The sequence below is a fragment of the Peromyscus californicus genome, unplaced genomic scaffold (assembly GCF_007827085.1).
Source record: "Peromyscus californicus insignis strain IS unplaced genomic scaffold, ASM782708v3 Scaffold_8__1_contigs__length_139910024, whole genome shotgun sequence".
Lineage (NCBI taxonomy): Eukaryota > Metazoa > Chordata > Mammalia > Rodentia > Cricetidae > Peromyscus > Peromyscus californicus.
The window spans coordinates 7,563,233-7,586,333 of NW_026294606.1; the positions used below are offsets into that span (position 1 = coordinate 7,563,233).

The 23,101-nt window shown below is 41.8% G+C and overlaps 1 protein-coding gene across 3 annotated transcripts in view; it reads right to left on the reverse strand.

Moving 5' to 3' along the window:
- The window catches only part of Smad5 (SMAD family member 5), a 42,359-nt gene extending 19,550 nt beyond the window's left edge, over positions 1-22,809 (reverse strand). The window contains exons 1-3 of one of the 3 annotated variants that reach the window (XM_052727083.1): positions 22,680-22,809; positions 16,798-16,973; positions 3,679-4,248 (exon numbers count right to left, since the gene is read on the reverse strand). In XM_052727083.1, coding sequence (XP_052583043.1) covers positions 3,679-4,081 — 403 coding nt within the window. In that variant the 5' untranslated portion in view covers positions 4,082-4,248; positions 16,798-16,973; positions 22,680-22,809. Of the gene's footprint in view, positions 1-3,678; positions 4,249-16,797; positions 16,974-22,016; positions 22,118-22,679 lie in introns of those variants that run through there. The other 2 variants (XM_052727084.1, XM_052727085.1) reach the window with 2 other exon arrangements.
- Positions 22,810-23,101: the final 292 nt, after the last annotated feature.

Genomic DNA, 23,101 nt, shown 5'->3' on the forward strand with positions numbered 1-23,101 from the left:
GTTCAGTTGGTATCTAGTGTTCAATATATATACATATCTTATACATGCTCATACCTACATGCTATATATTCCTAAAAAATACATACAAAATCCATTGTGGAGCCAAGGATATTGTCCATTTTCTCCCCAGCAGTGTTTTTATTAAAGTTAACTATTTCCTTAATTTCAAGTACATACCACTAATATTTCCAGTGTCCTAACACATTTTCCAGAGCCTGTCAATAGTACTTTTTTCAGATTTTATAAATCAAATGATTATGGACTTCCTGTGTTCCTCTGGATTGTTCAGTCCTTTGCTCTAACTGGTCCTAGTTGCTGCTTAGGACCACTTCCCTGGCTAGGTCCCCTTTCCTTGAATTTGCCCTCTTGCTTCCTAAGAAAGAAAAGGGAGATAACTATGCATGAAGTTATCTTCCTTTTCATTTCTCTACATACAGAAATCCAGGTCATATATCCCTTCTGATTTTGAAGGCAATCTTCTAGGATTCAGAATTGCATTAAGAAATTCAATAATTTAGATTTCTAGGTTTTGCTACTGTTTTTTATGTGCCCTGTATTTTCTTTCTGGAAACTTTCAGAATATTTGTATCCGTGATAAATCAAAACTCCATCAGTAGTAGGTCTTTTTCAGTCCTTTATTCTAACTATTTAGCCACTTTACTCTCACAGTTTTCAGTCCTAAGTAGCTGCAGTAGTGTTTGCTTGAAAATTTTCTCTCCTCCCACTCCCCATATGCTCTATTTCCAGAATGGATCCAGAATGGTCCTTGATTTGAAACTGACTGGGGCTACATAATGTTTAACATACACACCGACTCAATCAATTTCCCTAACAACTCTGTAAGGTTGTTAATAATAGTATTATCTATCCCCATCAAAGTGGACACTAAATCACAGAGAGATTTTGTAAACTGCCTGAGGTTACAGGTAATAACTATATAGTAAAATCATGACTCCAGATCCACAACCTTAGCCACCAGATAATACTTTCTAGTCAATAAAATACTGGACCATTTGTGCTAGCCTTATTTTTCTATGATCATTATACCTCCCATCTTTTTCTTTCTGCAACACTTTCTCATTCCAATATATATTCCTTGTGTGCTCTGGTAAGTTAAGACTTAGCTCCTTTGTCTACATAGTTAGCATATGTCAATGCCGTGGAAAGTCAGTGTTTTCTCTCTCTTAACTCTACAATAAAAGAATTCCAGAGTTAGAGAAGCATTTTTGTCCATGAGCACTCAAAACTGTGCACTCTCACCATACTCACCAACACCCTCCTTTATTAGCAGTAAGTGAGGCATCTATTATCCTGACTGCTTGGTCAAGGGCGAACACTAGTTACTCCTCATGAGCAAAGCTGCCCCTTCCTCTGAGATGTGTGGACTTGGGACCAAGCACATGAGCTTTCTACAGTTTCTTTCTAGTAGCTGAACTAGTAAGATATTTCTGAAGTTATTTTAAAATATTCTAACTTTTCCTGTCCCTCATACAAAACGATAAAGTGGATTAAAAGAGACAACTCTACTGGCCACTGTCCATTACACCCTCACTATGAGAAGAAACAGACAAAATTCTTAGATGTATTGCTAGCAAATACCTAGCTTGAGAATTTTTCAGATAGTATTTCTCCATTAAATCTGCCTTGTTGTTTTCTTCAATTCCCTCACACTATGGCTCTCCTTGGGCTCCATAAGAAACTGAGACCCATCTCAAATATGAAGCAGCAACTTGTGGTTGAACTGTAACATACAAGTCTCCACATTCAACCACTCCAGGCTCACAATTCTTCCAGTATGAAGACACACTCTGGGTGTTCATGTGCTTGGACAATCCTCTCCCTTCAGCATATGACCTAGGACTTGCTTCTAATCAACAGAATTATGGCAAAGTAATGGGATGTGTGTGGTCATACTCCCTAAGAATTCAATGCCCTCTTGCAGAAAAATGCTCTTACTGGCTCTGAAGACACAGCACCATAACAAGCATGCATGCTATCAGAAATAGTCTGGAAGAGAGAGAAAATGTAATACTGTGAGAGGGAATGACAGTGTAAGAACAAATATAAAGGTGAACTACTGATGAGCAAGGCCACGCAATAAGCAAATGAAGGCAGTCTGTAGCCAACAGTCAGCAAGAGTCTAAGGGCCTCTACAGGAACTAAATCTTGTCAATATCATAGTGAGCTTGAAAGCAGCCTCTTATGTATCTGAACATCTGAGAAAAACCCAGGCCTGATCAACACCTTGATTAGAAACTCACACAAGGTTCTGTTAAGGGCAACTAGATGCCTGACTCCCAGAAACTAGAAGGTAATAAATGTGTGTTGTGTTTAAACTACTACATGTGTGGCTATTTATTGTGTAGCAACAGATAACTACAAAGACACAACTAGTATCTCAGCTGCTGTGGGAAATCTACCTTGCCAAGTTTATGGGCCAGAAACTTAATTCCCAACATGACAGTGCTGGGAGGTGGGGCCTAACAAGAGGTGATGAGATAGTATCCCTGTGGAGGTGGACTCCTAGTTACATCACCAGGTTGCTTGGGCTGGGGTGCAGTTCCATGGTACAGCCCTCGCCTAAAATGCACAAGACTCTGGTTTTGATCCCAGGCACCCAAGGGAAAAATCAAACTAGGTTTCTTTCTCTATACTCATGCTTCCCTCTGTTCGCTCTGTCTCGCTCACCCATGTGTAGTTCCGTGGTGCAGTCAATTAGAAGACCTACACCAGATAGTCTCTTAGTCCCAGACTTCCTACCCCCCAGGACTTCTGTTAATCCTTAACAACGGCTAATATAACCTTTTAGCTAATAAACCTAGTTATATGCAAATTAGAGAGATACATGTTTTGTTTTTAATTCTTCTCAGTAGAATGAACTTATCCAGTCTGTGGTATTCTGCTATAGCAGCAATAAAAGGACTCAGACAAGCCGGGCGGTGGTGGCATATGCCATTAATCCCAGCACTTGGGAGGCAGAGGCAGGCGGATCTTTGTGAGTTCGAGGCCAGCCTGGTCTACAGAGCGAGATCCAGGAAAGGCGCAAAGCTACACAGAGAAACCCTGTCTCAAAAAACCAAAACAAAAAAAAAGGACTAAGACATCAGCTTATGTAATTCATTCACTTCACAAAAAGCTGACCACTACCTACTAACAACTAGTAAAGAGTGTTATCCTAGGCATTGAAGAATGAGTAATGAGTAAGATCAAGAAAAGACCTCCTGACTCCTGAAAGTTGTCCTCTAATCTCCACGTGTGTTGTGATACACACACACACACACACACACACACACACACACACACACACACACACACACACAGTAAACATAATTTAATGGAAAAGACTCTTGTAGACAGAGAAAATGTAAAGCCAGAAAAATAGTTGATGTGTGAACACAGTTCCCAACTAGAGGAAGCAGGGTCTAATGTGAACATGGAACATGTGTTTACCATGACAGATGTCGACCACAGAAGAGAAATGGGTATTATTAGAGATAGTTCCAACAGCCAACCAAGAGTTTAATGTTCAAAAAGCTAAATTTAAAACCTAGTATTCCTCCTAAGACAAAATTTTTAACAAAGGCTAATGTAATAAGCCTAGTTATATGCAAACCAGTGAGAGATATGTTGGTTTTTTGTTCGTTTGTTCTTAATTCTTCTCAGTCAAGTGAAACTTACCTGGACTTTCCACTCTCTTATAGTGGTACGGATTGATACAAACTTCCTTTTGCTTAGATCCAAAAGGAAATTCACAAATATCCAACGGCTTTAGCTCATGATGACTCTGCAAATCTGGCCAGCGCCAAACACGACAATATATAACGTGGGGTAAGCCTTTTCTGTGAGAAACTTGTAGGCGTCCATCCAAGGACCTGGGGATAGTGACACACTTGCTTGGCTGTCCTGGGCTACTCAAGGCTTTCTCCAACTCCTCCATGGCACCCTTCTTCTTCTTCAGCTTTTTCACTAAAGCATCGACTGCCTTTTCTGCCCATTTTTCTTCCTCGTCACCTTGTTTCCAGCCCAACAATCGCTTCACGGCTGGACTAGTGAAAGAAAACAAGCTGGCCATTGACGTCATTTGATACGAATCTTCAGAGACCTTCCTGTAATCAAAGTCAGTAGATATGAAAAGCGTGGCTCATAGACGCAAAGTCACACGCAGGTCTCAAGCAGAAGGCCCAAGTGGAGAGGGAGTGGCACTGAACTGTAGAGCTGGCATCTATGCTTCTTTCAGTCACACAAGTCCTGAAAGAGAGGGGAAAGGAGCCTAATTCAATCTAAGAACATCAATCAACATACCTCAAAGTATGCTTGTTACCATAAATAAAAGTAAAGAAGCATTCAAAGTAAAACAAAAAGCACAAAGTCAGAAAACAAAAATGTCTCTAAAATTCCTGTAGCCATTTACTCCCTTCTTCAGAACACAAATAGTTGAGCAGCAAAGCAAAGGTTGTAAGAGCCATCTAAGATGGAAAAATTCTAAATAAGAGTTGCCATAAGAAGCACTTGGGAGGCAGGGGCACGTGGATCTGAGTTGGAGGCCATCCTGATCCACATAGTGAGTTTCAGGTCACCCAGGGCTACACAGAGAAACCCTGTCTTGAAAAACCAAAAAAAGTTGTAGATATATCAAACTGTCAAACTCTGCCTAACGCAAAAGTGTCAACTATCTTAAAATGAAGAATGCTAAAGAGATGTAGAAAATAAATGTTACTCAACTGCTCAAAATGTCAGTTTGTACTTTATAATGACTATGGGCTTCTATAAGCGCATGAGTTAAGGAAGATGCTCTATCCAGAAGCCCTTGGAAATAGCAAGAGGATGCCATGGGGCTCTAGTGCTAAGAGTGGGTACAATTACCTGTAGATCACTGTAGCACCAACTACAAATAGCTAAAATAGCAGGACAATGTCTAGAAAAAGAATGTCAACTAAAAAAATGCTTCTTCATGTGCTGTTTAACAAAGAAAAGGAAGGAACACTACAAACTGGTTATATGAGGTCTTACCTGAAACTAAAACCAAGTAAGAGCCTAAAAGAAAAAGAAAACTATATAGACCAATATTCCCATACATTAGACAAAAAGTCTCAATAAAATTCTTGCAAACCTAATTCAGGAATACATTAAGAATGCATGTAGTATCATTACAGGATGCATGATTCAACAACATACACAAATCATTGTGTTAAATGTAACATAGTATACAAACAGACTTAAGGACAAAAATCACACAATCATCTCAAGAGATGAAGAAAGGACTGCTGACAGTCCACATCCCTGCAGAGTCAACGCCTGAACACACTTCAACATAATAAAGACTATAGACGGCAGGCCTTTAGCCAACATCTATAAAGCTGGAGATTTTGAGAGCATTTCCTCTGAAGCTGAAAGCAAGACAAGAGGGCATGCTCTCCACACTCCTATTAAATACAACGTTCAATGTCTTAGCTAGAGCAGTAAGACAAGAGAAAAGAAATGAAAAGGATACAAACAAAAACAGGTCAAACTGTCCCAATTTCCAGACAACATGGTCCTATACTAATGTTCCACCAGAAAAATTCTTATAGCTCTAAACCATCAGGAAAGTAGCAGGATCCAAAATCAACCATGCAAACAGTAGCTTTTCTTTGTATTAATAGCAAACTTGCTGAGGAAAAAAACCATTCACACTAGCTTTAAGAAAATGAGGAATAAATCTACTAAGGAGGTGAAAGATCTCTAAAAAATACAACTATAAAGACACTGAAGAAACTGAATACATGGCCATAGTCTCAGGATACTGTAAAAATGGCCCTATTGCCCAAAGAAATCTACAGATACAACATATTCCCCATAAAATTCTAATGACACTCTTCACAGAAATATATATAAAAAAAAAAATCCTGAAATTCACACTGAAATGCCAAAGATTCCAAATAACCAAAGCAACCATAAGCAGAAAAGGCCACGCTGGAAGTACCACAACACTCAAATCTCAAATGATACTACAGAGCCAGAGGAACTAAATCTCTATGATACTGGCAGGACACAGACACACACGTAGGCCAATGGGGTAGGATACAAGACCCAGAAAAAAACCCACAGAGGTACAAGCAATGATATATACGAAAATAGAAAGGTTCTTCATCAAATGGCACAGGAAATTTACATATTAACACGCAGAAGAATCAATTCAAAATGGATCAAATATTTTTTTAATAATTTATTTGAATTTACTTTATGTGCATTGGTGTGAAGGTGTCAGATTCCCTGTAACTGGATTTACAGACAGTTGTGAGCCTCCATGTGGTTGCTGGGAATTAAACCTAGGTCCTCTGAAAGAGCAACCAGTGCTCTTAACTGCTGAGCCATCTCTCCAGCCCCTGTATCAAAGATCTTAATGCAAAACTTGAAACTCTAGAACTGCTAGAGGAAACCATAGATAAAACTCATCAAGATATAGATACAGGCGGGGACTCTTAAAATGATTCCAACAGCACAAGAAACATTCCCAAGAACTGACAAATGGGATAATGTGAAATTAAAAGGCTCTGCACAGCAAAGGTAACAATCAGCATAGTGAAGAGATAGACTACAGAACAGGAGATAAACTCTTCAGAAAGTACACAGCAGACTGGGGACTGATACCTAGAATAATGAACTACAAATATTAACACCAAAAAGTGGGCTGCTGAAATGATAGACAATTTTCAAAAGAAGAAATACAAATGGCAAATAAATGTTTGATCAAGCGTTCAACATCCTTACCCATCAGGGAAACACAAACTAAAATTACTTGGAGATTCTATCTTTTTCAGACAGAAAGGCTATCATCAACAAACTCTGGGTAAGGAAGAACTCTTGCTCACTGGAGATGGAAATGTGAACGGGTATAGCCACATGGAAAGCACTATGGAGGTTCCTAAAGAATTAAACATTAAACTACCATTTGACCCAGCTATACCACTACAAGCTCTGTGCCCAAAGGGCTCTTAATATGCCAAAGAGGTCAGAGAGAAGAATTAAACATTCATGATAATACAGACCAAATGAAAATCTTATATATTGCAACTCTGGAAAATGTTTAACAGCATCCACTAATGCTAAACAATTATCCTCATGGTCCAACAATTCTATTTCCAGGTATATGTCCAACATAAATGAATGTTGTGAACTAAAGAGACAAGCATATGTCCACAGCATATAAAAGCCCCAAATCATGGAAATGAATTCAAGTGATGTAATATATCACTCCAGACACAAAATACGACTGAACTTCAGATATAAAAATGAAGAAAAAGCCAGGCAGTGGTAGCACAGGCCTTTAATCCCAGCACCCGGGAGGCAGAGCCAGGCGGATCTCTGTGAGTTCGAGGACAAGCTCCAAAACTACATAGAGAAACCCTGTCTCCAAAAACAAAAACAAAAGAAGAAAAACAGTATCATTGCATTTATATGACATTGAAAACTAGGCAAAACTAACAGAGTGCTTTAAAGACTTCCACTGGTCCTAAGAGGGGTCCCAGAAGCTCTCTGTGGAACTTGAAATTGTATCTTAATCTGGGCGATGATATGAAGCTACAGATACCTGTGGTTCTATATGCTTCATCACATGACATACTAGATGTCCTACTTACTGTCAGTTAGGTTAGTCCAAGTTCACTCTTTGTATGCTGACAAGGGACCTAAGTGTCTCCCGGATCAGAAATTAAAGATGTGACCATTCACAGCACAGCAAGCAGCATAGACGTCATGTCAACATGACTGGAGGTTTCCTTAGCCTCTAAGATGCTCACAAGAAATGCCAAAGATTCCAATAGATGGTTTTGACTCTGTCCATATATCTATGAATACTGAGCTTTCTGAGTCTACTACTTTTATGGTCATAAGCAAGCAAACACCATACTCTTTGCAATGGACTCAAGAATAATTTGACTATAAAAAGATTAATAGAAACCCTTGGGGAAAATATATACAGACGCATGTCACACACACACACACACACACACACACACACACACACACACACACACACACACAGATAGCAGTAAGATGCAAGATACAGATATTTAGAATTTTTTTTTTTTTTAACAAGGTCTCACTATGTAGCCCAGACTGGCCCTGGAGTCTTGATTCTCCTGCATCTGCCCTGAGCACGGAGATTACAGGCATGAGCCAGCACACCTGACTCTGGATACATATGTTACACATATTTCTGACAAACAACTTAATGCTAATGCTGTAAATGCCATGTTGAAGAATGTTTTACTAACTATTCTGTGAGGAAAATTAAATCTATTAATTCACTGTTTATCATAACAATTAATTCATGTTTATAATTTAATATTTCCCCCAAAATTGAGCATTTTCTTTTCACAATAAAATCCAAGATGTTGCCAGGCATAGTGGCACATCCCTTTAATTACAGCACTCAGGAGGCAGAGGCAGGCAGATCTCTCTGAGTTCAAAGCCAGTCTGGTCTATAAAGTAAGTTTCAGAACAGCCAGGGCTCTGTTACAGAGAAACTATGTCTCAAAAAACGAGGAAAAAAAAAAAAAGTCCAAGGAGTGGGGGACTGGAGAGATGGTTCAGTGGTTCAGAGCACTAACTACTCTTCCAGAGGACCTGGGTTCAATTCCCAGCACCCACATGGCAGCTCACAACTGTCTGTAACTCTAGTTCCAGGGGACCCAACACCCTCACATAGATATGCAGACAAACCAACAATACACATAAAATAAAAATAAATTTTTAAAATGTTCTACTGAAGGAATATTTCTTAATTCTTAAAAAAAGGAAATCCAAGAAGTGCTGCTACTCTAAATAAGCACTTTCCTGGTCAGTCAGAGTGGTCAAACAACATGGCAGAGCTCTCTCCACGGCTGTCAATCAGTTAGAAGGCATGGAATATGGCACTGCTGGCAACCAGCAGGGTCTTGGCACTCATACAGGTTAAGTTTTTGCACTTTTTAAAAAGAACACAGCTATTCCAAGAATCTCAATATTTTCTTTTTTTAAGAATGTAATTGCTGGGGCCGGAGAGATGGCTCAGTTAAAAGCACTTGCTGCTCTTGCAGAGGACCCCAATTTGGTTCACAGCACATCTAGAGACTCACAGCTGCCTGTAACTTGAAGGACACAGTAATTCAGGCTTGGTCTTTGCCACCAGCAAGCCTGACCATAATCACCTGCCCTTGTGGAAGAGGCAGGCTGATAGAGCTACCACCGCTGATGGACTCGGAGCTCTGAGTTTTGAGTGGGAATTTCTGTGGCAGCCGACTACAAGAAGCAAAGTTCTCACCTAACAGCATCACCATAGTGCACAACGCACCCAGTGCACAATTATTTCGAGACCTTTGTCAGGGTCTAATGCTAATGGGGTACACCACTGACTTCATTTGTACTTAGTTACATATATCAATCTAAGAGGACGGAGTTTTAGAATTATCTTTTGGAGTGGAATATACGTATGAAGAAAGTTAAATGAATAATTTAAAAAAGTTCTATGCCAGGAGTAACTTTGAAACATAATGCTAAATGAAAGAAGCCAGTCAACAAAAGCCTAGACAACAAATATGTCTGTAACCATGATTACATTGCTGGCCATCATATCAACTTAACCTTCAGCCTCTTCTCCTCTGCCAACAGTGTGGGAAATGGGGTTGAAAGTTCCATTCCTGAGAACATGTGATTGAACATGCCTCACTCCAGTGAATTATCTAGCCTCATGGACATCTGAAAAGGGTTGTTATAAGTAATAAAGGCTATCTTTCATATGTATCTGAGATTGTTTCATCAATTATCACATAATGTTTTTTCATACTTAGAAGTTTTGTTTACAGTATGTCCTTCCATCAAGACTATATATAGGTAGCTTAGCCACTGTTCTATTGCTGTGAAAAGACGCTATGACCAAGGCAACTATTGTAAAAGAAGCATTTAACTGGGGCTTGATTATGATTCCAAAAGTTTAGTCCATTATCATCATGGTGGGGAGGATGGTGGCATGCAGACATGGTGCTGGAGCAGTAGCTGAGAACTAGATCCTCCTGATCTATAGGCAGAGAAAGAGTCTCTGGCCCTGCATGGGCTTTTGAAAACTCAAAGCCCACTCCCAATGACACACTTCCTCTGACGAGGCCACACCTCCTAGTCCTTTTAATCCTTTTAAATAGTGCACTCCCAGGTGACTAAGCATTCAAATTTATGAGCCTATGGGGGCCATTCTTATTCAAACCAGCAAATTCCATCCCTGGCCCCCATAGGCTCATAGCTGTGTCATAATGTAAAACTGCTTCAGTCCAACTTCAGAAGTCTCCAGTCTATCAGTCCCAACACTGTTTTAAAGTCCAAAGTCTCTTCTGAGACTCATGGCAATCCCTTAACTCTAACCCCCATAAAATCAAAATCAAAAGCAGACCACATACATCTAACATACAATGGCACAAAATATACATGACCATTCCAACACACAAGGAAGGGAGCATAGTGAGGAAATACTAGACCAAAGCAAGACCAAACACCAGATGGGCATACTCCAAACTCTGCGTCTTCATGTCTGAAGTCAACGCTCTTAAAACTCCAACTCCTTTCAACTTTGTTGACTGTAACACACTTCTCTTTTAGGCTGGTTTCACTCCCTGTTAGCAGGTATCCCATGACTCTGGCATCTCCAATATCTTGGGGTCTTCAACACAACCCAGGCTTTACCTTCACAGCTTCACACAATGGCCTCTCTAGGCCTCTAGGCAGGGACATCACTGACACATGTCTGACTTCAGCAGCTTTCCTTAGCCATGGAGGGAGATTCTATAACCCCTTTCTTGTATCCTTAACTCTAAAGCCAGAGCCACGTGGCTGCAGCTGCCAAGTTCTGCTACTGCTAGGGCTGGAACATGGCTCCTAGTTTAAATACATTTTTGTCAGCTTCCTGTTTTCAATGGTTTCCTTCTCTGATGAAGCTTTTCTTTAGTTCCTTCTCACAAGTTGGAAGCTTAGCTGGTGGGGTCTTGCCCTGAGGTCACCACTCCCTTTATTCCATTTAGCATCAGGTTTTTCTTTAAATGTTTGATCTCCATGAGCACTGAACTTAGCTCCATTACACTTTCTGGTGTTCCTTTTCTCCTTAAACTGTATGTTTTGTACTTCTGTGTCCAGTTTCCTCCTTTTCATTATAGATCTGCTTAAGAGTGATTACTAATAAGCAAAGGACATGTCAATACCAGGCTGTCTTGAAATCTCTTCTGCTTAAGCCATTGATCTAAAATTCTTCAATTAAGCCTCAGGCATTTTATTAGGACAGAGGCAAAAAACAGCTATACTCTTTGCCAAAATATCACAAGAATGGTCTCTAGGCAACTTAACTAATATTCTTTCTCTTTGAAACCCCTTGAGCTGGGCCATCATGATCTACATTGCTCTCAGCACCAATGTGTTCCATACTCCTACTAGTATGGCCCATTAAACCCCACTTAAAGTGTTCAACTGCTGTCCTAATCCACAGTCCTAAGGTCCACATTCCACCAACAAGCAGTATAGTCAGGACTGTCACAGCAATACCCCACTCCTGGTACCAATTTCTGTCTTAGTGCCTGTTCCATTGCTGTGAAGAGATACTATGACCAAGGCAACTATTGTAAGAGAAAAAGCATTTAATTGGGACTTGCTTACGGTTTCAGAGGTTTAGTTCATTATCACCATGGTAGGCAGCATAACGGCAGGCAGGCAGACATGGTGCTGGAGCAATAGCTGAGAGCTAGATCTTCCTGATCCATAAGAAAAGAGTCAGTCTCTGGGCTTGGCATAGGTTTCTGAAACCTCAAAGCCTACCCTCAGTGACACAATTCCTCCAGAGCCACACTGTCTAATCCTAATCCTTTCAAATAATGCCACTCCCTGGTGATTAAGCATTCAAATATATGAGCTTATGTGGACCAAAGAATTCACACCACCACAAGAAGTCTCAGGAGTACTTTAGCATAATCCCAGCAAGCACAGACAGCCAGTGACTGAGCAGACAGAAACATATGCTATTCCAACTATAAAACCATGACCTGCAATAGGCATTGTTTAACTTATCTCTGGCTTATGAAGATATATATAACTTGACAATACAATTTGACTTATGTCTTCTGTTCTTTCTTTTTCTTTTTTCTTTTTTTTTTTCATTTTTCAAGATAGGGTTTCTCTGTGTAGCCCTGGCTGTCCTGGAACTCATTCTGTAGACCAGGCTGGCCTTGAACTCAGAGATCTGCCTGCCTCTGCCTCCTAAAGGCTAGGACTAAATTAAAGGCATGCTCCGCTCTTCTGACATTTCTTAGAAAAAAGAATACCCAGCTGGAGAACAAAACCAGGATGGTAAGATACAGAAACTTCTGAGTGTTAAATTCCCTGAAATTCCTCTAGAATGCTCCTACTACTGACTGAACAAAATTCAGACTATCACTCACAGAGAAATGCACTGGACCCTCAGCCACAAGTGAAAGCCTTCTAAAACTAAAAGCCACCACAGGGCTAGCGTCTAGCACAGTGGTGGAGCATGAAGCCCTGGGTTTAATCTCTGGCACAGAAAAAAAGGACAAAGAGAAATTATATATTCATGTATTACAAAACAATTCATTACATTACAGACACATTACAAAAGTTCCCACATACATCTCTTTGAACTCAAACACCTCTTCTCCAAGAGTCTCCAAGTTATCCTGCTTAAGAAATTCCCCTATCAGACTTAAAGTATCCCATATCTCTCTCATAGCACTTCCATACCTGTATTTACATTGATCTATCCAATCTGTCCCTAGAGAATATATATTCCAGAGGAAAAATAGTATGTTTTCATTTAGGACTATACATACAATAATAAATGTGCACTTGCACACACATGTACATACATACCTGCATGCACATGTACATACATACACACTGCAAGACAAGTGTGCATGTGCACACATGCACATTTTTTTTTTCAAAAAGAAAAGAAATATATTTCTAGACTGGAGATATAGCTTAGCATTTGTACAAGGCACTGGGTTCAATCACTGACTAAGCACCACAAAAAGTAAGTAAATAATTTAATTAAATTAACGTGTGTTTCTGAGAGGAAGGGGAAAAACCTAACTTTTCAAAACCGAAGTACAGATATGCCTCAGCCATATTAAAATCCTCACTAGGAATACTTACATTATCAGAAGACATTCCTATTTCAAAATAATTCCCTCTAATTTATTTAGGGATACATAAATTTCTAGACTAAAATTAATTTAAGAAACATCAGAGAAGAGACTGGGAAATATTTCTGTAAATACTGCATCCTAAATCAATAGAAAAACAGAAATCATGTGCATAGACCTGCTTCAGAAGATATCAAGGATCACTTTAAGCCTTTACTGATTGTCTTATCTACGAGCCACCACTCAACATTTAAGGAATTACCAGGACTATGAGCAAGGTCATGCAGTTTGCTCATTACATAAGGCTGAAGGAGAAAATGAAGGTGCCCTTTTCGATGTCATTTGCAAAGATACTATGAAAGTGAACAGTGCAGGTGGTCCAGAATCTCCTTTCAGAATAAGTTAGCATAAAAGACACCAGTTTATATGTAAACTATATGTTTTATCTGTAATTATAAGATACAAGTGAGGTATCAAGAAACAAAGAGGGACCAAGAAAGAGTATCTAACCTAGGCACACAGCACTCTCCAGTGTGCCTTACTACAGATGAGGGGCTGCACCTCAATCCAGTGTGCCCTTAGTACAGAAAAAGGGTTACTACATACGCCTCAATCCAGTGTGCCCTTACTACAGAAAAAGGGTTACATACGCCTCAATCCAGTGTGCCCTTAGTACAGATGAGGGACTGCACCCCAAGACAGTGTGCCCTTAGTACAGATGAGGGGCTGCACCCCAATCCAGTGTGCCCTTAGTACAGATGAGGGACTGCACCCCAAGACAGTGTGCCCTTAGTACAGATGAGGGGCTGCACCCCAATCCAGTGTGCCCTTAGTACAGATAGAGGCTGCACCCCAATCCAGTGTGCCCTTAGTACAGATGAGGGACTGCACCACAATCCAGTGTGCCCTTAGTACAGATGAGGGACTGCACCCCAAGACAGTGTGCCCTTAGTACAGATGAGGGACTGCACCTCAAGACAGTAAAACTCCAGAAATAATATCCCTGATCCCAATTCTTGAAAAGTGTATTTCTTCCTAAACTAACTATCTTTTGTTCTCTGGTTTTACAAATGCACTTTTTTGCCTGTTACACTCTGCTCAAGCACCAACCACTAAATTCCATCTCTTATCTCAGATTTCAGGTTTGGCAATCATCCCAAAGAAGATAATTAAAAATGAAATTAATATTTAAAAACAAATAAATTAAATCATTCACTTCATAATTACCATTTACTAGCTACATAGTTTATCAAACTAAAGAATAAAACATTAATTAACTCAATATTTATTAAGGCATTATTAGGTGCTGGGAACATAAATATGAAGGGGGTATGGAGGCACAACCTTTAATCCCAGCACTCAGGAGGCAGAGGCAGGCAGATCTCTGAGTTCGTGGCCAACCTGGTCTACAGAGCAAGTTCCAGGACAGTCAGGGATACAGAGAGAACTCTCGGGGGGACAGGGAGGGAGATTAAAAAACAAAAAACAAAACAAACAAAAAAAAACCCTTGCCTTTTTGTGACTTACATTCCAGTGGTGGGAAGCACACAAAATGTAGTTAGTAACATGTCTGCTAGGCAACACCTGGCAGAATATGGTACAAGGCTTATATTCCCAGCAGGACTGCCCACAAATTCAAAGTTGGTCAGATCTACATAGCAAGTTCCAGGCCAGCCAGGGCTACACAACAAAACAAGACCCTGTATCAAAAAAATCCAAAACTGCTATGAAGGGAGAAAAAAATCACATTGTGGGGGAGGTGAGACAGAGATGGGTTAATGGAAAGTGTAAAGAGAGATACTGTTTCCAATAAGATGACTGGGCTGGGCCTCACTGAGAAGGACCAAATGAGCCAAAATTGTAAGGAAACAAAGGGAAAACATTATAAGGCAATACAAAGATCCTAAGGGGGAGGGAGCGCACTCAAGGAATGCAGTGTTACCTGGGAATAAAGTGAACAGGAAAGAAGGTACGGATTGGGGTCAAAGAGGGAAGAAAGGCAGACCAGCCATTGTGGCAATAAGAGATTCAGTTTCTACTGTGGGTCAAATACGGACTGACTTAGAGAGCTGAGGAGGTGCAATAGCTGATTTATATTGCTGAGAATTATTCTGGTGCCAGGCATAGTGGCCCACACCTTTGATCCCAGCACTCAGGAGGCAGAAGCAGGTGGACCTCTTTGCATGAAAGGCCAGCCTGGTCCACATAACAAATTCCAGACCAGCTAGAGTTCTGTCTACACAGTGAGACCCTGTCTCAAAAAACAAACAAACACACACAACAAAAGACTCTGGCTAGTGTGTTGAGAGTTGAAGTAAGCTAAGTGAGAGGAACTGGCAACTACCACCAGGGTGACAGTACTGGTGTGGTGAGAAGCAGACAGAGATACAACAGAATCCCTGATGGAGAGATATGAGCTGTGTGAGAACAGGAGTCAATAATGACTCCAAGGTGTCAGCCTGAGCAACTGGAAGAATGGGGTTTGTCATCAACTGACTTGGGAAAGGCTGATAAGCAGTCTAAACAAAGATCAGGACTTTAATGGTACACGCATGTACCATTAAATAAGTATGAATAAAATGTTGCTTAGATTCAAGACTTCAATATCATATGAAGTCATATTGACATAAATTAGTACTCAAGGGTTCGGCTCTTTCCTCATCTTGACCGACACAGAAACCACTCTCCGACACCCTCCCCAGACAGACACACAGAGTTCATGTTCAGACTTCTAAATTACTGGAAATAGCAGCTCCTTCACTCTTTGCTCCAACATCTCTACTGCTTCAACCCAAGATAAAAGGCAAGCAAAACAATTCAAATTTCCCTAAAGCTTGCAGGCAAAGTAAACTCTTAACAACATCATCCCATGCAAACCACTGTTCATAATGAACCCCAACTCACCATCACAAACATACACATATAAAACAAGTTTCATAAGCATAAAGCCAGTGAGCCACATCCCAAGAACAACTTTTAACAGCTGGGTTCTCATTTTCGTAAGTGATTTGATGCCTGCTGATATGGGAGTGTGGCTGAATGCCTTTTCCATAGCCCTTGCATTTACAGACTTTCTTGATTCATCTTTGAAGAGAAAGTCAGCATGTCTCTCGGCCTTACTGGGTTTCTTATGCCATTTGAGTTTCAACTTCAGCTGAAGGTTTCACATAGACTTGAGTTCAGATGTTACATAAGGTATATGTCAAGTAGAATTGCTTTTGGTTTTCTTGATAGGTAACTGCGCTGTCAGGCTAGCCTTCAACCGTCTCAGAGAACATGTATCACCAAGGATTGGGAATGGGTTGGGAATAAAAGCATGTGTTACTTACTATACCTTGCTAACACATTAGCTGTATACAGTGTCTCACATGTAGTTTATGCTTCCAATGCAGAGCAAAGCCTGACTTCTACTTCAAGGCTTTCTATGCAACTCATTTTCACAGACTCCTTTAACTGTAGTTTACAGATGTGAAATGATGGTTCATTCTGTGACAAAACTTTCCTGTATTCTATACATTCAGAGTTACTCACCCTACATGTATATTCAGATGTCAAATGAGGTTTAACAAAGCTTTCCTACATTCCTTAAATACACAGACATTTTCCACATGTATGAATTCTCTTATGAAAAGCAGCATTACAATACCATTTTTTCCCAAAATTCTTTGTAGGCATCTTGGGGCAGGAGAGATGGCTCAAAGGTTAAAGAGGCATATTGTTCTTGCTGAAGATCCTAACACCCACATCAGATGGTTCACAAACACCTGTAATTATTCCAGCTCCAGAAGATATGACGGCTTCTTCTGTCTCCTCAACAGGCACCTACAGTCATGCACACAGACACACACGAGAGAGAGAGAGAGAGAGAGAGAGAGGGAGAGAGAGAGAGAGAGAGAGAGAGAGAGAGAGAGAGAGAGAGAGAGAGAGAGAAAATAAATGTTAAAAAAGAAAAATGGCCAGATGTGGTTGCCCACGCCTTTAATCCCAGTACTCAGAAAGCAGAGTGATCTCTGTGAGCTTGGGGCCAGCTAGGTCTACACAATGAGCTCCATGCAGCCAGGGCCACATAGTGAGACCCTGTCTCAAAAACAAAACAAAACCTTCCCACATTTCTAATAGGAATCCCAGGTTAGGTAGCAAGTTTGGGAACCAAGAAGTTCAATCCGGTTAATTAGAAGCAAGCCACCTGCAAATACACACCGGAGTTCACTTTCTAGGTTAGTCAGGATGAAGCTTTAAAAGTCTCTCACACTCTGGTTCTAACATAAATAGTAGCTACCAAGGATCACAAGAGACAAACACCCACCACCACTGCCTAGGTAATAAAGCCAGCTATATGATTACTTCAGAACTTGTAGGCTGCAGCTATGATTGCTGGCAGAAAAGTCAAAACAGAAAGCAAGTACCCAGAGCTCCTCTACAGTTTCAGAAATCCAATTCTTTACAGAAGCATCTAAAAGAAAAGGTCATTCAAACTGTTTTCCTAGAGAAAGGCTGGAAAAAAAAAAAAAATCACCCTTTCCCCCAACTATGACTCCCAATTTCAAAACCATCAAAATGAGCTGGAGAGATGGCTCAGCAGTTGCTGCTCATGCAGAGGACCCAGGTTCAATCCCCAGCACCCACACAGCAGCTCACAACCAATACACATAAAAATTAAATTTAAAAAGGACATCCAAGCCGGGCGGTGGTGGCGCACGCCTTTAATCCCAGCACTCGCGAGGCAGAGGCAGGCGGATCTCTGTGAGTTCGAGGCCAGCCTGTTCTACAGAGGGAGATCCAGGAAAGGCGCAAAGCTACACAGAGAAACCCTGTCTCGAAAAACCAAAAAAAATAAATAAATAAATAAAAAGGACATCCAAAGTTCTGAAAAGCTCTCAAAGGTGGGTGATGAGCATGAGGTCTTGACACTTTTCAAAGCATTATCTTGCTCATTCTCTTTGTGCCCCCAGATGTCACTCCTTTGAATCGCCCACATCCAGACTTCTGTTTCCCAGTTTTTAATCACTCTTTAAGCTTCAGCTGCTTCTCTGAGTCCTTTAATTAAGCAGAGCCTGATGATCCTGCAAGATTCCTTGCCTTGCCACCAGAAGTAGACTGTGCTTGTACAGGCTTGCAGGCACAAGGCCAGAAACAGCGCTGGCCAGTCTATGTCAGTGCTTTCCTTTGAATTAAACAAAATCACTGCTGCTCTTCATGATCTCTGAAGCACAGAAAGCTAGCTGATGTCTACCACATCCACTCCAATGTCTGCTATGCTGTCCTCCAGCACCTCATGTGCACCTTAGAGTATAAGTACCCCACTTACTAGAAAAGAAGAAAACAAAAACAAAGCAAAACAAACAATTCTGGCTAGCTTTTCTGTTCTGGCCATCATGTTCTGAGAAGGTGCAAAGGACACTTGATGTTTGTGGCTGTTACTGTTTTCATTATGTTCAGTGTAACAAAGCAGCACTTAGGAAATCAGTAGGAGAAGCTCCAGTTAAAAAGCTCACAAGAGACCAAAATATCTCTATAAAATGCCAAACTAGAAAACACAGACACATACAGGCAAAAACTGTGGTCACCAAGGATTCAGAACAAAACCTATTTGCAAAACTCATAGTAACAATAATAACTAGTGAAGTAAAATTATAGGATCACATAAGAGAACTGTCCTAATAAGGAATTTCTTTAAAAAAAAAAAAAACTCAACAAAATTAAGACACAGTAATTAAAGACAGGGAGAAAAGCAAGCTACCGAAAATACTTCTCGTAAAATTGAACCAAAACCTCCAACCTGGGTGGGGAAAAAAGTGTGTGTTTGTGTATGTGTGTGGGCATACTCACACATCTATCAAAGCTACACAAAGAGCCCAGAACTAATTAATTATGAAAAGTATTACTGTTCTATAAGTACATCTTCCCAAGTAATGAAACAATAAAGACTTAAAATATGTGAACTATGAGATTTGAAATTAACCAGTGGCGCACGCCTTTAATCCCAGCACTTAGGAGGTAGAAGCAGATGGATCTCTGTGAGTTCAAGACTAGCCTGGTCTACACAGTGAGTCCTTGGACAAAACTGCATAGTGAGACTCTGCCAGAGCTACATAGTGAGGTTCTGACTCAAAAAAAAAACCCAATAAAATAAAATTCTAACAATCTAGTTTTTAACAATTCTTCTGAAAGACTTCTAAATGTTCATGTTCCATTTAGTAAACATAGTAAACATACATATCACATTCAAGTTTTGGTTGGAGATAAAAGATGTATGGTAGTGGCAATAAGCTAGATGACCCAGCCCTGAAAATTCCAATTGCTAATATTCTACTAAGTTCAGAAGGGGAAAAACAAGGTGTAAAAGGCACAGATCAGCTCCAGGGGCTTGAGGGGAAAACCCTGTATCATCTTTTCTGGTGAAAAAGGACCGTGAATCTGTGTAGCACAGTTTTCTTGGATCCTACTTTCTCAGTTTTCCTCCAGAATGACACCTAGTGAAGATAAGAATCATTCCTCAGGCTACTACTGTCCATTACAAGAAGGGAATCTTCTCCAGTATCTGACCTCCTGAAGGCATGCTGCTGGCAAACCATAGAACCTAAGGTGCCTACACCACCTGAAGAAATACCATGTTCTTAATACAAAGCACTAACAGGTAAGAACATAGAACAGAAATAAATACAATGTGGAGATGAATAAACCAGGGAAATGAAACTTTTAAAATTAGCCTTGATGTGGGTCTCACTGTCCAACCAACTATATACATCTGGTAATAATAAACGCTGATAAATTATAAACAACAAGAGAGCTTTCTTGATTCACACTACACAAGTCATTATAAATTAACTTATACAACAAAGTATGCATATGAAAGTGATTTTTATATTAAATTTTGATACAAGCTACTAAGAAGTGAAACACCGTAATTTTCTGCCTTATCTTCAAAACACTAAAATGGAATTTGTTCAACTGAGCTGCCAATCTGTTTTCAGTAGGGAAAACATGCTGCCTCTGTTTAACACAATGGACGAGAGCTCATCACAGCAAATCATTCTGTTTGGGTCCATCATGAAAACAGGAAACAGGCTGCCCAGGTATAATTACAGCTGTAGACTAATGTGCCTTCAGTCAGGTTCAGCCAGGAATTAAAGCCCAAGAAGAGAGTAAGCAGAATGTACTTGCCTCTCTTCCTTGCTACTGAAGGCAACTTTTAATAACACTCTCACAACATGTTACATAACCAACAGCACACAACAATCTGATTCAAACCTCATTAGCAACATTCTGCCGCTGTCTCACACTGCAATTAATGGCTGCCTTTGCCAGAGGGGTGAGAAAGGCCATACACCCATCTACCCATTTCTGTGGTGCCCACCTCAGTGAACCAGGTTAAGCACAGATCTGTACAGAACATACAAAAACATTTTACTTTCCCCCAAGTCCATTGCTTTCTTCCTTCCCACCATACCATATGCCACGGATGCATGGAAAACCATCTGAGCGTTTGGTGCCGTAGGGTGTGCAAGGCTCCAGTCAGCTAAAGAGCAAGCCAACCAACCAAAATAAAAAACCAGGTGAGATGGTGCAGGTCTGTGAGCCCAGCATTTGGGAGGTAGGGGCATTCTGGACTACATAGCAAGTTTGAGGCCAACCTGGGCTACCTGCCTGGGGAAGGAAAGAGTGAAGTCAGTTGAGAAGATTCATCTATGACCTAACTAAAGTTACAAAATGATGAATGGCATTTGCAACAAAGACACAGTAAATCTTGAGTGGTAACGGTGGTGACCACCAGGATCATGTGTAAGCAATCATAAACAAAATGAAATGTCTTTTCACACAAGGCCTCACTATGTAGCCCTGGCTGGCCTAGAACTCACACTGATCTACCAGCCTCTGCCTCCCAAGTACTGTGATGAATTAAAGGTGTGAGCCAGCATGCCTGGCTACAAAAAAAAAACAAAAAACAAAAAACAAAAAAAAACCCTGAGCATAATATACAAACTTTATAAAGGTTGTATTTTGATAAACTGTTTCTTCTGAGTTGCGTTGGATTTTTATCATTTCAGGGTTCATTTTAGAGGGAAAAAAAAATGTTACCAAATGGGTAAAAGAAAGAACATAATTTGTTACTACTGACCCACTAACAACTCTTTCTTTATAAAATCTGAAACATAATCTCATGACAGAGCAGTTGAGTGTGAAACTGTCCTGTCTTGCTCCAAACAACAGGCACTATGGGCTGGCATTTAGCAGAAAATTAAACTACTCTGCGTGTGACTAAACTACTAGGTTTTCAACTTCAAGTTGAAATTAAAAGCTAACTGGCTGATGGTAACTCTCACACACTAAGGAAATCCAAGCACTCTTTGTTTAAAAAAAGAAGAACAGCCAGACTGGTGATGGCTTGCCACTGTAATCCCAGCACTTGGAAGGCTGAGGCAGGAGGATTGGCCAGAGTTCAAGATCTGCACTGAAAGACCCTGTCAGAAAGAAAAGAAAATCACGTGTACCCTTTTCTCTCAGCTCCTGTAAAGCCAACCAACCAAGCCCACTGATCCCAGTCTCTGTTGCTAGGTAGGAACACACTTGATAGCGCTAGGCAACAGGCATGATGTGACAAACTCCACCAGACTTCCAAACTTTTTCCACAGAAAGATAAACAAGATATACTTAGCACCACACCCATTTAAACGCGAAAGCAGCCAGGAATACGCCCCCCACCTCCAGCTGCTCAGGAAACATTGTCTTTACAATCAAGATAAAGATCTGGCCTAGAGTGTTCGGCCATTCCTGGCTTCCAGGTTGGCCTGGGTTCCATTCGCCGGTGCCATCAAAACCGGAGTCCGGACACACGCTACGGATAGCTGGCACGCCTCCAAATACCTCGACTATCCTCGCCAGCTCTTTCCGCAACCAAAATGTCCCCGCTACTGAGCATGCTCCGACCTAAGACGGGCGCCACCGGGGAGTTTTCAAAGCTCGGGCTCCCAACGCGGGTACAGCAACAGCCTCAGAAAAGCGAAAAGCAGACGGGGCGGGGGTGGGGGTGGATGCACTTGGGGAACCACCGGGACCGGACGAAAGACAAAAGCTGCTTCAGTTCCTCACACAAACTTGAGCGAGGCGCTAGTAGCTCTGCAACGTCCCCAAGCGTGCCGGGCGAGCGGCGGGGGGCGGCGGCGGCGGCGGCGGGCGGCAGCCGGGTGCAGGGGCGGGTCGCCGCGGGCCGGAGTGTAATTCCCCCCGATAAGCGCGGATCCTTATCTCGGGCACACAAAGCGGCGGCGGGCCGCGGGCTCGGCCTAGGCCGTCTGCACTGCTCAACCGGCCGGGACGTCGGGGGCGCGGCGAGGTGTCAGGGGCCTCGTCCGGCCCGTGCAGGGAGCGGGGCCTCCTCGGCACCCAGGCCTCCCCCGCCGCGCGGCGCCCCGTCCCGTCAGGTCCCGCGCGGGGACCCGCTAGGCCTCCGCCCGACCGCGGGCCGCTTCCGCCGCGCGCGTCCCTCCGCCCGGTCCCGAGCGCCAGCCCCGGGGGCCCCTCACTCACCTCCCCGCCGTCCGGGCGCGCTCTCCTCACGCCGTCGCCGCGCTGTGCACGCGCCGCAACTTTATTAGCAGCCCGGCCGCGGGACAAGCGCACGGCGCCCGCTCGCCCGGGACCCGGATGACGAGGGGGAGGGGGGGCGGCGGAGGGCCGCTGCGGCCCGCGCATGCGCGTCGGGGGTAGCCGTGGCCTGGCTTCCCCTGTCCAAGGCAGGCAGGCCTGAGCGTGGCACTGGGCGCCAGGCACTGCACTAACGAAACTAACCCGCCTTATAACAGAACAACTATCCTCGCTGTGGGTAACTGGGGACCTTTCTAACCTATATAACGCGTTAAAATGTATCTTCAGCTACAACTCCGCCTCTTTCATTGACTTGTAATATAAATCCTAAATATCATGCAGCTTACTAGATGCAGCCATAACAT